A 15,550-nucleotide genomic window follows, 5' to 3' on the forward strand; every position below is an offset into this window, starting at 1 on the left:
TTTCATCTTTGGTTCAGGCACTTGTTCAGGATTTTACTGGATTTAATCCATGCTTTTATTTTGAAAGCATCATCCGGAACCCCCCCCTCTATTGTATTATAACTGTCCCGGCTGCAGCAGGTTCATCCCGCTCCAACAACAACAACATCAACGGGACCAGGTGACGGGACTCCGCTCTCCCCCACCCGCCATGCACCAAGTGTTATTTGTGCTTCTGGCCGCTCTCGGCGCGGCTCTCCTCGGACTCCCCGGGGCGGACGCCTCCCCGGCGGTCGGGCCCTGCGTCGCCCCGCTGCAGTGGGAAGGCAGATGGGTGCTGTACGACCACAGCACCGGGAGGAACCACCGAGCCGCCGTTTCTTATGACGCCCTGAACCAGAGGATCCGAGTCCTGCAGCAGCACAAGAAACACACCCCGTGTCAAAAGTAAGATCCCCGTTTATAGCCCCCACACACTAATAATAACTAATAATGATGTAAATAAACAGAACAGCACTTAGTAATCCGCCAGTTAATTCAGAAACAACATGTCATCTTCCTAATCATCACAGTAAAACCATTAAATTAAAGACAAAGGCACCAAAACACAGGTAATTGTATAGTAATGTTTAATTAATTAGAACTGCATATGGTTTGCCAGGTTGTGACTGATGAGGCCTGTGACCTCTGAATTGTTGAATAAGGATTCTAAATAATCTCAACCAAAGTAAAATTTATTAAGCATTTGTTAATTCTAACATTAAATGAAACAAATTACTATAATTATTATTCAACAAGTTATAATAATCTGTTTAAAATGCTTTATTTAACCACAAATTTTCAGTAAGACTGCTCCTGTATCGAATACAAAAGATGATTTTCCCTCTTAAAACACACTTTGTTTTTTACATTTTCCTGTTAAAAGCTTTTAATAAAGTACACATGTTGCCAAAATAAACTAACACAGCGTCTGTGTCAGGTCTGAAGTCTGGAGTTCAGTTGGATCCTCTGCTTGGTAAATAAAACAGAGCTTTAGCTTTGCCACCAAGTCCAAAGAACGGGAAGCTGCCTGAACGCCCTTACTCTGACCCCCTATTTAAGAGAAAAGTTTCTGTTAAACTATAAGTAAAAAACAATGATACCATCAAAATTAAACTTCTTTTAAATTAAAGAGTACGTATGTGTATTCTTCATATACTTTTCCTCCTTCTTCAGATTCTTTGAGTACATCTATCTGTACCAGAGCATGGTGATGTTCCAGATCGACCAGAAGACCAAGGACTGCTCAAAGATCGCTCTAACAGACGCCTGGGATCCCTTTGACATCCCTGACAACTCCACCTTCGAGGACCAGTACTTCATCGGCGGCCCTGGGGACAACGTGGAGGTTCAGGAGTGGTCGGACAGGAAACCTGCACGTCAGCGTGAGTCTGGTTTTTAATATAGTCAAAATAAAAGCCCTGTGTTTTTTCCAAAATGCTTTTATTGTGAAGCAGGAAATGTTGTGTTTGCATTAGCAGTAACTTGACAGGTCTGATATAGTTGTAGGAGTGTTGACAGCAAAATTATAAAACAATAAGGTGGTAAACATTGTTACTGTTAAACAGTTTAACAGTGGTGCAAACTACAAACACAGAGTAACTTAGTTTGGAAAACGTCCAGATGTTCAAGTGATTTTTGGTCTTCTTGGATCTTTTCCTCTTATATTAGTCCAAGACACTTCTAATGGGTTTCAATTCAATATTCGTTTTTAATGAGGATCTCAGGCTACGTGCATAAGGCTTTAAAAGCTTTTATATATAAAGCTTGGTGAAAGGCCATACAGAGCTTTAAAAGTTATTAATGTAATCTTAAAATCAATCCTAAAACATACTGACAGCCAGTGTAAGAAAGCTAAGACAGGAGTGATATGATCATATTTTCTTTTTCTAGTTAAGAGTCTTGCAGCTGAGATCTGAACAATCTGGAGCCGATTAATAGATTTCTGGCTGAGACAGGTGAACAGACTGTTGCAATAGTCAAGGTGTGAGGAAATAAATGCATGTAGGATTACTTCAGTGTCATGAAATGATAGAATTGAACGTATTTTGGAGATATTTCTAAGATGATAAAAACAAACCTGAACAAGCTTTGTGACATGATGCTCGAAGTTAAGTTTACTATCAAACCAAACACCAAGACTTTTTGCAGTGGGCTTAGAATTATCTAAGAGAGAATCTGTGCAGGGCAGAATGTTGGCTTTACGTTGTGGACTGAAAAGAACTATTTCTGTTTTGTCAGAATTCAGCTGCAAGAAATTTCCATTTCCATTGAGCCATCCAACTTTTTATACACTGATGTAAGGAACTCAGTCTTCCGTGGTCAGAGATCTTAAAGGGACAGTACAGCTGAGTGTCATCAGCATAGCAATGAAAAGAAATACTGTCTTTACAAATAATATGTCCCAAAGGGAGCATGTACAAAGAGAATAAGATTGGCCCCAACACTGAACCTTGAGGAACTCCGTACCTTACAGGAGAAAAGGATGACTTACAGTTATTAACAGAAACACAAAATGATCTATTGGACAGGTATGAAGAGAACCAGTCCAGTGCTTTAGCTGGTCCAACAAAATGTGATGATCTACTGTATCAAAAGCATCCTGCAGCTGCTTCACACTAACGTAGAGCTGCAAATACAAACCTCACTTCCTCTCTGCTGGTCTCTTTACCAGATGAGACCTGGGTGGGTGTTTACACCCTGAAAGACTGCTACCCGGTGCAGGAGACCTACACCAGGAACAGCAGCGTCACCACCTCCACGCGCTTCTTCAACCTCCAGCTGGGCATCAGCGACCCCAACGTCTTCACCCCACCTAGCACCTGCCAATCAGCTCGTCCTGAGAGGATGGCCGAGTCTGACTGCTGAGGCCTCCCCAGGGCCCCAGGCCTCACCTGTGACCTTAGAGTCTGAAATCACTCCCTCGTTCACTCGTTCACTGCTCCCCATAGACAAGCACATTTATACTGAGCTGTATATCATTGTGCACCGTTACTTGCAGGTGTAGTGTGGACTGACTGTTAAATGCTGCATCCTTAAAAACCCAGCGAGTTGCATTATGGGATTTATAGCTGATTGACTTCCATCTTCTATCATAGGACTAGTTTGGACCCCGTATGGTAGCCTACAGACACTGAAATAAAGTAGAATAGGGTAAATATCAGGCTCTACTGTACCAAGGAGTGATTTTGGACCCAGTCTTTGTCTGGTGTTTTTTAAAGAACCATTTAAGAAAGAATTTAAGTTTCTGCTAATTTGTTTTCTGCTAATCTGTGCTATCAACAACCTAACAAACTGGCTCTTAGATAATAGGCCCAACAATAAAAGTATATTATATTATGCTGTTGTTAACTCTCTTATCTTCACTGACTACATGATAACAAGAGTTTCTTTGAGACCTAGTCCCACGTCTCCCAGTCACGAAGGATTGGACGTGAAGCAGAGGTTAGAAGCTCATTTTCACAATGCTTACATTTCTTTTCTGTTGTAGAAATAAAGCAACACACTGGAAACTGATCTTCTCTTATTTTTTTCTTATTGTCTTAGTAGAGATGCAGGAACTCAGTCGTACTAAATGCTGAGTATTAATGATGGTTTTATATTAGTTTTAATGGCCAAGATGAACTGTATTTAACATTTATGAGCAACATAAAACAGCATAAAATAGAATAATAGAGAATAGAAGGGCAACTTTTAAAAAATCAACTCGAGGTCATCTTCACTTCAGCTACAAAAACAGATACTCCTAATGAGAACATATAATTCTCTAAAACCGCTCCTGTTCCTGGAATGAACCAAAGCCTGATGACCCTCCCTTTACTTCCTGCTCTCAAACACAGTGAGCTCCACTCTGTCATTTATTTCCTTGTTCCCTCCTCTTCAGATCTACAGTTTGAGGATGGGTGGAACCAACATGTGGTGAAGTGTAAGAGCTGACAGACTCCATTCACTGCACAAACACATGTTGTTGAGATCAGAGCTCAAACTAGTTTCACTTCTAACAAAGTGAAACTCAGACAGTTGTTGACACTGAGAGGTGAAATGGCGCAGAAAGGAGTTCAGCTGGACCGAGAAACCTTCTCTTGTTCCATCTGTCTGGATCTACTGAAGGATCCTGTGACTATTCCCTGTGGACACAGTTACTGTATGAACTGTATTAACAGTTTCTGGGATGAAGAGGATGGTAAGAAACTCTACAGCTGCCCTCAGTGTAGACAGACCTTCACACCGAGACCTGTGCTGGTTAAAAACACCATGTTAGCAGTTTTAGTGGAGGAGCTGAAGAAGACTGGACTCCAAGCTGCTCCTGCTGATCACTGCTATGCTGGACCTGAAGATGTGGCCTGTGATGTCTGCACTGGGAGAAAACTGAAAGCTCTCAAGTCCTGTCTTCAATGTCTGGTTTCATACTGTGAGAAACACCTTGAGCCTCATTATGATGTAGCTCAGTTAAAGAAACACAAACTGGTGGAGCCCTCCAAGAAGCTCCAGGAGAACATCTGCTCTCGTCACGATGAGGTGATGAAGATGTTCTGTCGTACTGATCAGCAGTGTATCTGTTATCTCTGCTCTGTGGATCAACATAAAGGTCACGACACAGTCTCAGCTGCAGCAGAAAGGACTGAGAGGCAGAGAGAGCTGGAGGGGAGTCGGCAAAAACTCCAGCAGAGAATCCAGGACAGAGAGAAAGAGGTGAAGCTGCTTCAACAGGAGGTGGAGGCTATCAATCACTCTGCTGGTAAAACAGTGGAGCACAGTGAGAAGATCTTCACTCAGCTGATTGGTCTCATTGACAAAAGAAGGTCTGATGTGAAGCAGCAGATCAGATCCCAGCAGGAAACTGAAATGAGTCGAGTCAAAGAGCTTCAGGAGAAGCTGGAGCAGGAGATCACTGAGCTGAAGAGGAAAGACGCTGAGCTGGAGCAGCTCTCACACACAGAGGATCACAACCAGTTTCTACACAACTACCCCTCAGTGTCAGCACTCAGTCAATCTACACACTCATCCAGCATCAATATCCGTCCTCTGAGATACTTTGAGGATGTGACAGCAGCTGTGTCAGAGCTCAGAGACAAACTACAGGACATTCTGAGGGAGACATGGACAAATATCTCACAGACAGTGACTGAAGTGGATGTTTTACTGTCAAATCCAGAACCAAAGACCAGAGCTGGATTCTTAAAATACTCACAAGAAATCACACTGGATCCAAACACAGCAAACACAAACCTGTTATTATCTGAGGGAAACAGAAAAGTTACAGTAATGATTCAACAACAGTCTTATTCTAGTCACACAGACAGATTCACTGGATGTTTCCAGGTCCTGACTAGAGAGAGTCTGACTGGACGTTGTTACTGGGAGGTGGAGTGGAGCGGGACGGAAGTTGAAGTAGCAGTCGCATACAAGAATATCAGGAGAACAGGGAACTGGAATGAATGTAGATTTGGATACAATGATAAATCTTGGTCATTAATATGTGACAACAGCACTTACCTATTTATGTACAACAATATCGAAACTCCAGTCTCAGGTCCTCCGTCCTCCAGAATAGGAGTTTACCTGGATCACAGAGCAGGTGTTCTGTCCTTCTACAGCGTCTCTGAAACCATGACTCTCCTCCACAGAGTCCAGACCACATTCACTCAGCCTCTCTATGCTGGACTTGGGCTTTTCTCTTATGGAGACACTGCAGAGTTCAGTAAACCGAAATAGACAGAAGTAATGTATTTAATGTTTAATGTTCATGTTTTTGTGACATTACTTCACAGAAATCAGTCAAATCAAACAAGAATTGTCAGAACGTCTTTATTATCTCATCATTTCTTGATTCTTGTTGAATTCATTGAGTTGGAGCTGTTTCCTGTGTTTGTTCATGAAGGATATCACTGCTCATGACAACTTTTCTTTCCTCAAACTGACATTACTCCACATGACAATAACTTCTCCCTGCTCATATCGTTTGTTGAATATTTCTTTGAATGGATTTGTCTGCTGATGTTTTTCTTCCACTGCATATGTACAGAAATCACAACAGATGTCTTAGAAATCAAAGCTAGAAATTGGTGGTTCTTTATCAAAGGGATGTTGTTCTGAATGTTGTGTAAATTGAAATGGAGTAAATTTGACAGATCTAATAAAACAGTTAATACTGTGATGACAAGAAGTAAAGATGTTAAAAAGGCCAATGCCACTTGGACTATTCCGCTCCCCCTCTGGGAATGGTATGTTCCGATCGGACCAGCTCCGTGCATGAGGAGGTCACGGAGCGAGGACTGTTTCGCTGAGTTCCAGCAAGTTAATTAAGTTTATTGCAACTGTTAATGTTTATGCAGTGTGTGCGTCCATTGAACTGTAAGTCCATTATTATAGCTTTCTATGTATATTTATGTTTCTGTTACCGACATTATGGTTTTTCGTAGTTAGCTCGCCGTTTCGGCTACATGTGACCAATTAAGGATAATTGATAGCCTGCACATTTCGAGACTGTATTTTGCTGCGCTTTAATTAGATACATATTGTGTATTTATGGTTGAGTTGTCTAATGCTAAGTACCATTTCTTAATAATATGATTGATTTACTGGTTTAGCAGACATGTATTTGCTGAAAGTGCAGTAGAGGGAATTGTTGTGAAGTAAGAGCTCCATCTTTGGCAGCGATATGCGTAACATGTGAACGGTAAACCAGTCATGCTTAATGTTATGGGAAAACGTATTGATAATTAGGTATAATTGTTCTATTTAGTATTGATTTTGTATTTTGTATTTCTTTCAGAAACCACACACACGCACGCATATAAAAGCACAAATGTGAATATGATTGGAATAAGGAATGCTGGAATAAAGCTTTCCTAAAGGAAAAGAGGAACTCCAAGTTTTTTTTGAGTGATCTAACAGTCACTTCAGTGGTGGGCAGTAAAGTATCCGAACCCAAGTACAAGGGAGAAGCCAGTGTCAGCCAACTCCATTTTTTCAAAAGATGCTGTTTATCTTTTGTTCCCATAACTGAGAGTCTTCATTAAACCAACTCTATGAATGAAGTCAATCTTTACATGAAACCTGAAATACATGTTAACATTAAATGTAGACAATGAATCACCTATATATACATCATAACACTCTCATCAGAAGCTTCAGCTAATGAACAAAGATCTGTTACACAGCTATTTATCTGAATCATGTCCCACTCTCTTTCTCACCAAACTATACAACACTTCAGAGCAAAGAAAGTTCCTTGGTCTATAAAATACATGAAAGATGCAGGAACTGTTGGAACATTATTAATAATTTCATCAGCAGTGGTCTGTGGTAAAATAATAATGGTTCAGATTTAACAACTTTAAATATAAAACACTTATTTTTTGTAACTAGAGTCACATTAAGTTGTATTTTTATATGAAACAAGAATGTAAATGATCACTCTCTGTACTATTCTTCTAACATTCACCTCCTGATTATACTTTTACATACATATTACATACAATGACAAACATAGTAATTCAGATGTGACAAATAAAAGTGAAAATCAGAAACTGTGAATGTGGCATTACGCCACAAATGGCATTACGGTATATGTTTGTCTATTTCTTATGAGAAAATAGAAACATTTTGAAAAATAGGGGAATATATATACTTGTGTACTATTCATAAATATCATCCTAGGAAATAGAAGTACTTGAATAAGTAATGAAACATATATAACAGTCTAGTTTTAAGTCCCACTTGAATAAAATGGGCGTCTGACTGAAAACAAATGATAAGAAAATAAGCTTTGAGACGACTGTCAGTTCCAGTTTGCATTAACTGCATTTTATGGGACAGTTGTTCGGAGCAAATGTGTCCTACAGACTGTCTGGCTGAAAGTGTTGAATGAAACAACACTTATGTGTTAAGTCCCAGGAACTGCTTATTGGTTTGGTCGTTGATCTGGCAAATGTATATTTAAGTATTCCTGTTCATCCTGATTCACAATTCTGGTTTACTTTTACTTTCAATGGTAAGCGATATACATGGACACATATGGCTCAGGGATTTTCATCCAGCCCCACATTGTTTGCATTAGCAGTGGCTGAAAATCTCTCACATTGGGAGCCACCATGTAATAGTAAATTAATTACTTATGTGGATGATCTTAATCTGTTCAAAAACAAAGCATGTGACATAGTGATTCTACTTAGTTTTCTGGCAGTAAACAGACACAAGGTTGCTGAAGACAAATTACAACCTGTCTCGCAATCTGTGCTCTATCTTGGCCACATAATAACTCAGGAGGGTCATAAATTACATCCTGAACACTTTTTGGCTGTGCCAAAAGCACAAAATAAAAAAACTAATGCTGTCTTTTCTAGGCCTAGCAGGCTATTGCCGTCCAGGGATTCAAAATCATGTGGAGATCTCCCAACCCCTGTATGACATCACACGTGCAGGGAAACATATGGCCATGACTGACAATCTGACTTGGACTACAGACGCAGACTTTGCATTTAATGACTTGAAAAAAGGTTTTGCAATCACACCATGCTTAGGACTTCCAAACCACACAAAACCATTAAATCTTTTTGTGTCTGAACGTGATTTCTTCATGTCAGCTGTTCTTACACAATCTTATGATGACAAATAAAGACCTGTAAGGTACTATTCAAAACACCTGCCAACAACAGAGAGAGGTATAGTTGTATGTTTGAGGGCAGTAGCAGCTGCTACAGAAGCTGTTCTAGCTACAACTGGCATTGTTGCTATGTGTCCTCTCACAGTGCATGTTCCGCATGAAGTTCACTCACTAATTCTTCAAGAGAAAAACTGCTCATCTAACACCCACTAGGCTACTGATTGGAAAAATGTCTTACTAACCATGTCTCATAAAACGATGTACTGTTCTTAAATCTTCAACTCTTTTTCCCATGGCTGAAGATGGAGAACTACACTCCTGTATGGAAGTTGTTGATAACTTATTTGACATACCTTTGTGTAATCCTGACTGTGTGTTTTTTGTAGATGGATCTGAAATGAGAAATCCCTCAAATGGTTCACTTTGTGTTGCTTATGCTATATGTAGCAACATGGAACTCCTTGGAACAACTACCAAGGATCCAGTGTCACAAGGAAATGCTGCAGCAGATGCAGCAGCTAAGGCAGCTTCGCTCTCTCCTGTCTCCCCAATTCTGCAAATGCCTGTTTCTGTCCAGGAATATGTTTTTTCCCTTAATAATGTTTCTTTGTTGCAAGCAGGAACTGATGCTGGCGAACAAGCTTCCTGGGAAAAAACAGGGTTGCAAAAACCTTTCCTCAGGTGTCTGGGTAAATCCACTGCTTTTCCCAGTACTACCGAGATCCATTTTCCATTTCTTAGAAACCCTTTTGACACTTGGTCATGCCCATGTGTCAAAAGGGGGAATGATGGATATTGTAAATAGATTATGGTATGCGCCAGGGTTTTCAGTCTTTGCTGAAAATTTTTGTAACAAATGTATAATCTGTGCTTACACAAATAATGTTGGCAGAACCACCAAAGCGCTTTTATCGGCAGACCCACTTTATTAAATTAACAGCGTGCTCTGGTTACAAGTATTTTTTAGTAATAATAGACATGTTTTCAAAGTGGATTGAATGTTTCCAAAGTAGAAATGCATCAGCTATCTCAGTAGCAAAGGCATTACTTAGAGACGTCATTCCACGATGGGGTTTACCCTCAAGACTGAGCAGTGATAATGGCTCATATTTTGTCAAGAATGTCATACAGAACCTGTCATTAAGTCTTCAGATAAATCTGAAAACACACTGTTGCTACAATCCAGCCAATGGTGGTGCAGTGGAAAGAGCAAATCAGACACTCAAAACCAAACTTACAAAACTAATGGCTGAAAAACATTTGTCATGGGTTAAAGTCATACCTTCGGCATTAATGTTTATGAGGGGTCGCCCACATAAAACAACAAGACTCTCCCCATATGAAATATTACTGGTCGACCTATGCAAATTACTAATACACAGATTCCCCAAAATAGTTAATTAATAGTAATAATTATTTTGTATGCATTTAATTTTCTTATTTTATTGTGTTTATTTGGTTGATACTTCGTGTCAAAAAGGGGGGAATGTAGTAAAAATGTTTTGTTAGATCCTATAAATTAGGTGAAGAGACAAAATAGACAAATAAACTCACCAGGATAGAAAAGTCACAGAAATGACCTCCTTTGATCATGTATCCTCAAAAAGCCCTCTGTGAGTTTATGATCCTAACATATGTAAGGGATGATCAGTGACCTGGGACACCAGGTCTTCAGGACATTTGGTAAGAATCTGTATTTCCGTGGGGGTTTTCTCTTTGTGCCTATAAAAGTGGAACTGTGGAAGACAGAGTCAGAGAACACCGGCGATGTCTTCTCTCCATGCTTCATGTAATAAACCTGAGATGAATCTTCACTCTGTTGTTATAGTTTGTTGATTGTTGTGAGAAACACGACAGTTTGTCAGTGAATCATCACTGGTCTATATTTGTATAGAAATAATAAAGTGGTGCTGGTTTCTGTGCTATTTTATCTTGACCTCCTGGAATGAAATGAGAAGCTGACTTGATGTTTTAGGTTCAGAGATCATGTCGTTTCCTAGTGTGTAGTTCATGGTACATTTATTTAAAGTGTAATGAATTTACTGAGTCATTAGACTTTAATGAATTAAAACAAATCAAAGTTAATAAAATGCTCAGAAACATGTAAGAACACAACAAAGGGTTAAACACACAGTTTCTCTCTAAAACCGCTCCTGTTCCTGGAATGAAGCAAAGCCTGATGACCCTCCCTTTACTTCCTGCTCTCAAACACAGTGAGCTCCACTCTGTCCATTTATTTCCTTGTTCCCTCCTCTTCAGATCTACAGTTTGAGGATGGGTGGAACCAACATGTGGTGAAGTGTAAGAGCTGACAGACTCCATTCACTGCACAAACACATGTTGTTGAGATCAGAGCTCAAACTAGTTTCACTTCTAACAAAGTGAAACTCAGACAGTTGTTGACACTGAGAGGTGAAATGGCGCAGAAAGGAGTTCAGCTGGACCGAGAAACCTTCTCTTGTTCCATCTGTCTGGATCTACTGAAGGATCCTGTGACTATTCCCTGTGGACACAGTTACTGTATGAACTGTATTAACAGTTTCTGGGATGAAGAGGATGGTAAGAAACTCTACAGCTGCCCTCAGTGTAGACAGACCTTCACACCGAGACCTGTGCTGGTTAAAAACACCATGTTAGCAGTTTTAGTGGAGGAGCTGAAGAAGACTGGACTCCAAGCTGCTCCTGCTGATCACTGCTATGCTGGACCTGAAGATGTGGCCTGTGATGTCTGCACTGGGAGAAAACTGAAAGCTCTCAAGTCCTGTCGTCAATGTCTGGCCTCTTACTGTGAGAAACACCTTCAGCCTCATTATGAATCACCCACTTTTGAAAAACACAAACTGGTGGAGCCCTCCAAGAAGCTCCAGGAGAACATCTGCTCTCGTCACGATGAGGTGATGAAGATGTTCTGTCGTACTGATCAGCAGTGTATCTGTTATCTCTGCTCTGTAGATGAACATAAAGGTCACGACACAGTCTCAGCTGCAGCAGAAAGGACTGAGAGGCAGAGAGAGCTGGAGGGGAGTCGACAAAAACTCCAGCAGAGAATCCAGGACAGAGAGAAAGAGGTGAAGCTGCTTCAACAGGAGGTGGAGGCTATCAATCACTCTGCTGGTAAAACAGTGGAGCACAGTGAGAAGATCTTCACTCAGCTGATTGGTCTCATTGACAAAAGAAGGTCTGATGTGAAGCAGCAGATCAGATCCCAGCAGGAAACTGAAGTGAGTCGAGTCAAAGAGCTTCAGGAGAAGCTGGAGCAGGAGATCACTGAGCTGAAGAGGAAAGACGCTGAGCTGGAGCAGCTCTCACACACAGAGGATCACACCCAGTTTCTACACAACTACCCCTCAGTGTCAGCACTCAGTCAATCTACACACTCATCCAGCATCAATATCCGTCCTCTGAGCGACTTTAAGGATGTGACAGCAGCTGTGTCAGAGCTCAGAGACAAACTACAGGACATTCTGAGGGAGACATGGACAAATATCTCACAGACAGTGACTGAAGTGGATGTTTTACTGTCAAATCCAGAACCAAAGACCAGAGCTGGATTCTTAAAATACTCACAAGAAATCACACTGGATCCAAACACAGCAAACACAAAACTGTTATTATCTGAGGGAAACAGAAAAGTTACATTAATGAGGAAACAACAGTCTTATTCTAGTCACACAGACAGATTCACTAGATGTTGTCAGGTCCTGAGTAGAGAGAGTCTGACTGGACGTTGTTACTGGGAGGTGGAGTGGAGCGGGACAGGAGTTGATGTAGCAGTTGCATACAAGAATATCAGCAGAAGAGGGAACTGGAAGGAATGTTGTTTTGGATTCAATGATAAATCTTGGTCATTAATATGTGGCAACAGCAGTTACGTATTTCTGTACAACAATATCCAAACTCCAGTCTCAGGTCCTCCGTCCTCCAGAATAGGAGTTTACCTGGATCACAGAGCAGGTGTTCTGTCCTTTTACAGCGTCTCTGAAACCATGACTCTCCTCCACAGAGTCCAGACCACATTCACTCAGCCTCTCTATGCTGGAGTTTGGCTTCTTTATTCTTTTGGAGACTCTGCAGAGTTCAGTAAGATCAGATAGACGTCATTTAAGTTCTACACTTAAACAAATTTATTGCTGACCTTTAGACCTATTGACGTTGTTTTGTTTTCATGGTTGTTTAAAGTGGATCATGTTCATTTTCTCCAGAGACAAACTGGAAACTGTGGCTTATTTTTATGTGACTTTGAAATTGTGTATAATTATACTTTAAATTATAAATTATACATGCTTCAATTTTTAAGGCCCAACTGTTGTACAAAGTATTTAAAACTTGTGAATATCATCTGCACAAACTCAGTTATATAAAGCAGGAATTGAGCGTTCATACTGTGTGTTAGGCAGCAGGCAGTTCAGTATAACAGCTGATGTCTTTAAGTTAATATGGAGTCCAGTTCATTATTGGAGGCTCAGGTAGACTTGTAGGAAATTCCAGTCCTGGACTATGGAGCGACTGCCGTTAAGTCGAGACCTCAGAGAAACAGCTGTGAACATCAGCCGAGGCCAGGACCGTGTCTGAGTCCCGAACACTATTTGGAAGGCTATTCCATAACTTTGGGGCTTTGTAAGAAAAAGCTCTGCCCCCAGCTGTAGTTTTTAGGATACGATGTACTGACAGGCAGCCAGCATTCTTTGAGCGAAGTAGGCGTGGTGGATCATAAGACACTAGCAGTTCACTTAGATACAGCGGCGCAAGACCATTTAATGCTTTAAATGTCAAAAGTAGTATTTTAAAATCAATGCGAAATTTCACGGGGAGCCAATGAAGTGTAGATAAGATAGGCGAGATGTGATCGTATCTTCTGGTTCTAGTGAGGACTCTCGCTGCTGCATTCTGAACTAACTGAAGCTTGTTTATGCACCTGGTTGAACAGACAGACAGTAAGGCATTACAGTAGTCCAACCTAGAGGTGATGAAAGCATGGACTAATTTTTCTGCATCATTTAGTGACAAAATATTCCTTATCTTGGCAATATTTCTGAGGTGAAAGAAAGCTGTCCTGGTGACATTATCTACATGAGCTTCAAATGAAAGACTGGAATCTAGAATCACACCAAGGTCTTTTACTGTTGCACTAGATGTAACGGAAAGTCCATCTAGAGTTACGGCATAGCATTTGTTCAATTTTGTCATCTTTCATTTATTGTTCTGTTTCAGTTTCTTTCTGTTGTTGTTCTATCTTCAGTGTGTTCAGCCATGGAGGACACCAACATCTAAATGTCTTTGTGCTCTAAATGTTTGTCAGAGAGTTGTGGCTTTCCTTCGCTGAGCTCGCCGCCATTATCTTTATTTACACACACTTATTCATACAACTTTGTCACTTAATACTGTACATTTTGTCCATTTTCAGTGTTATCACTGCACATTATGTATTTTAATACACACTTCATGTTCACAAAACAAACACAATTGGAGTGGAACTCATCTCACTTTCCCACATCTCTTTTCTCAGCTATCCAAATAAGGTTTTGGCTCTATTTACCTCTTACAGGCATTACAACAAAAATACTATTCAGTATTACGTGGACATGTACACACCATTAGTAAACAAATCTTAAACATGTTCAAACTCTTAAATTCACTTACACAACTGAATTTAAACATGAGAATGAATATATATATAAGGATAAGGAGCCGTAATCATACATATAGGGATCAGATGTGCAGGACAGGCCAGAAAACAATATGTATTATTGTCTTCTGCAGGTACGTTTCTTTCCATTTTGTTTTCATGTCTGTTGTTTATATCCCGTCATCCAGCCACATGCAATAGTTTAGTTTATCTGAGTGTATTTTCATGGTTTATATTCAATTGTGAAGAAAATTGTTAATATTTGTTATTGTGGTTTGCAACATGTAAAGAAAAAAAAAAGTTTTCTTTTGTAATTAGCTGCTCTTGATTATAAAAATACTATGTAAAGTATAGATTGCAGCATTGTATACAGGTCTAAATATTGTATAGAGCCTCTGTAATAATTGTTGTAAGTCTATGTTATGAGAGAAGACCCCCTTTTCCCTCACACTGCCGCTAGTCATCGCTGAGGGGGTCAGATGTGCAGGACAGGCCATAAAACAATATGTATTATTGTCTTCTGCAGGCATTGTGAAGAGCGAATAGAGCAAAGGAAAACAGTATTCAGCGTGACTATCATGTGTGTCGTTCTACACCCGTTACACTACCAAACATAAACTAGGTTCGAGCCGCATGTGGACGGAGCTGGGACATTTCTGCGGAATGGAGTGAATAAACTGTGCGGGTCCTGCAGTGTCCTACTTTACCTTCAGTCATTACACTGCAGCTCAATCAGCTCCATCTGAATCTGCACAGGTGAAGTTTCCACATCGACGGTAAAATTATTTTCTTGTTCGTCAAAGTCACCAAAGCTCCGTGAGAACTCAGTTAATCAGCAAAGTGAGTATTTCTGAACACCGTTGTAACGATATGGTTCAACATTACTTGGCATCATGAGGACCAGCTTCATAATAACTAGCAGCATCATAACTAGACTTGATTAACGCGGAAGTTTATTGTGTTACCAGCGCTTCATATCACCGGGCCATTAATAACAATAATCGAGAAATGATCTCGTGAGCCGGATATAATTACACGTCGGCCCGGATGTGGCCCGCGGGCCGTGAGTTTGACACATATGCACTAGAGGCTACGACCTTTGCCGTAAACCACAGACTCACACTGCCACCTGCTGTCGTAAAATACAACATTGCCTAGACACTATACCACTTAACCCTTTGCAAGAAAATAAGTCTTTACAGAAAAAAACACTACATCATCCCTTACTATTCACATAAATGTGATCACACATTTGTGGGCATCACATAGTCTAAAGGTACAATGTTTTTTTTTTAAAA

The 15,550-nt window shown here is 40.4% G+C and overlaps 2 protein-coding genes across 2 annotated transcripts; both read left to right on the plus strand.

Moving 5' to 3' along the window:
* The first annotated feature begins 99 nt into the window (after positions 1–99).
* Positions 100–3,534, plus strand: LOC113172093 (mammalian ependymin-related protein 1-like). Its single transcript, XM_026374913.2, has 3 exons — positions 100–426; positions 1,195–1,403; positions 2,693–3,534. The coding sequence occupies exons 1-3, from the start codon at positions 191–193 to the stop codon at positions 2,884–2,886; spliced, it is 639 nt and encodes a 212-aa protein (XP_026230698.1). The 5' UTR covers positions 100–190; the 3' UTR covers positions 2,887–3,534.
* A 525-nt stretch (positions 3,535–4,059) lies between these two features.
* On the plus strand, positions 4,060–13,084 carry LOC113171905. Its single transcript, XM_033326464.1, has 2 exons — positions 4,060–5,730; positions 10,981–13,084. The coding sequence occupies exons 1-2, from the start codon at positions 4,060–4,062 to the stop codon at positions 12,718–12,720; spliced, it is 3,411 nt and encodes a 1,136-aa protein (XP_033182355.1). The 3' UTR covers positions 12,721–13,084.
* The last annotated feature ends 2,466 nt before the right edge of the window (positions 13,085–15,550 follow it).

The sequence above is a fragment of the Anabas testudineus genome, chromosome 17, assembly GCF_900324465.2.
Source record: "Anabas testudineus chromosome 17, fAnaTes1.2, whole genome shotgun sequence".
NCBI lineage: Eukaryota > Metazoa > Chordata > Actinopteri > Anabantiformes > Anabantidae > Anabas > Anabas testudineus.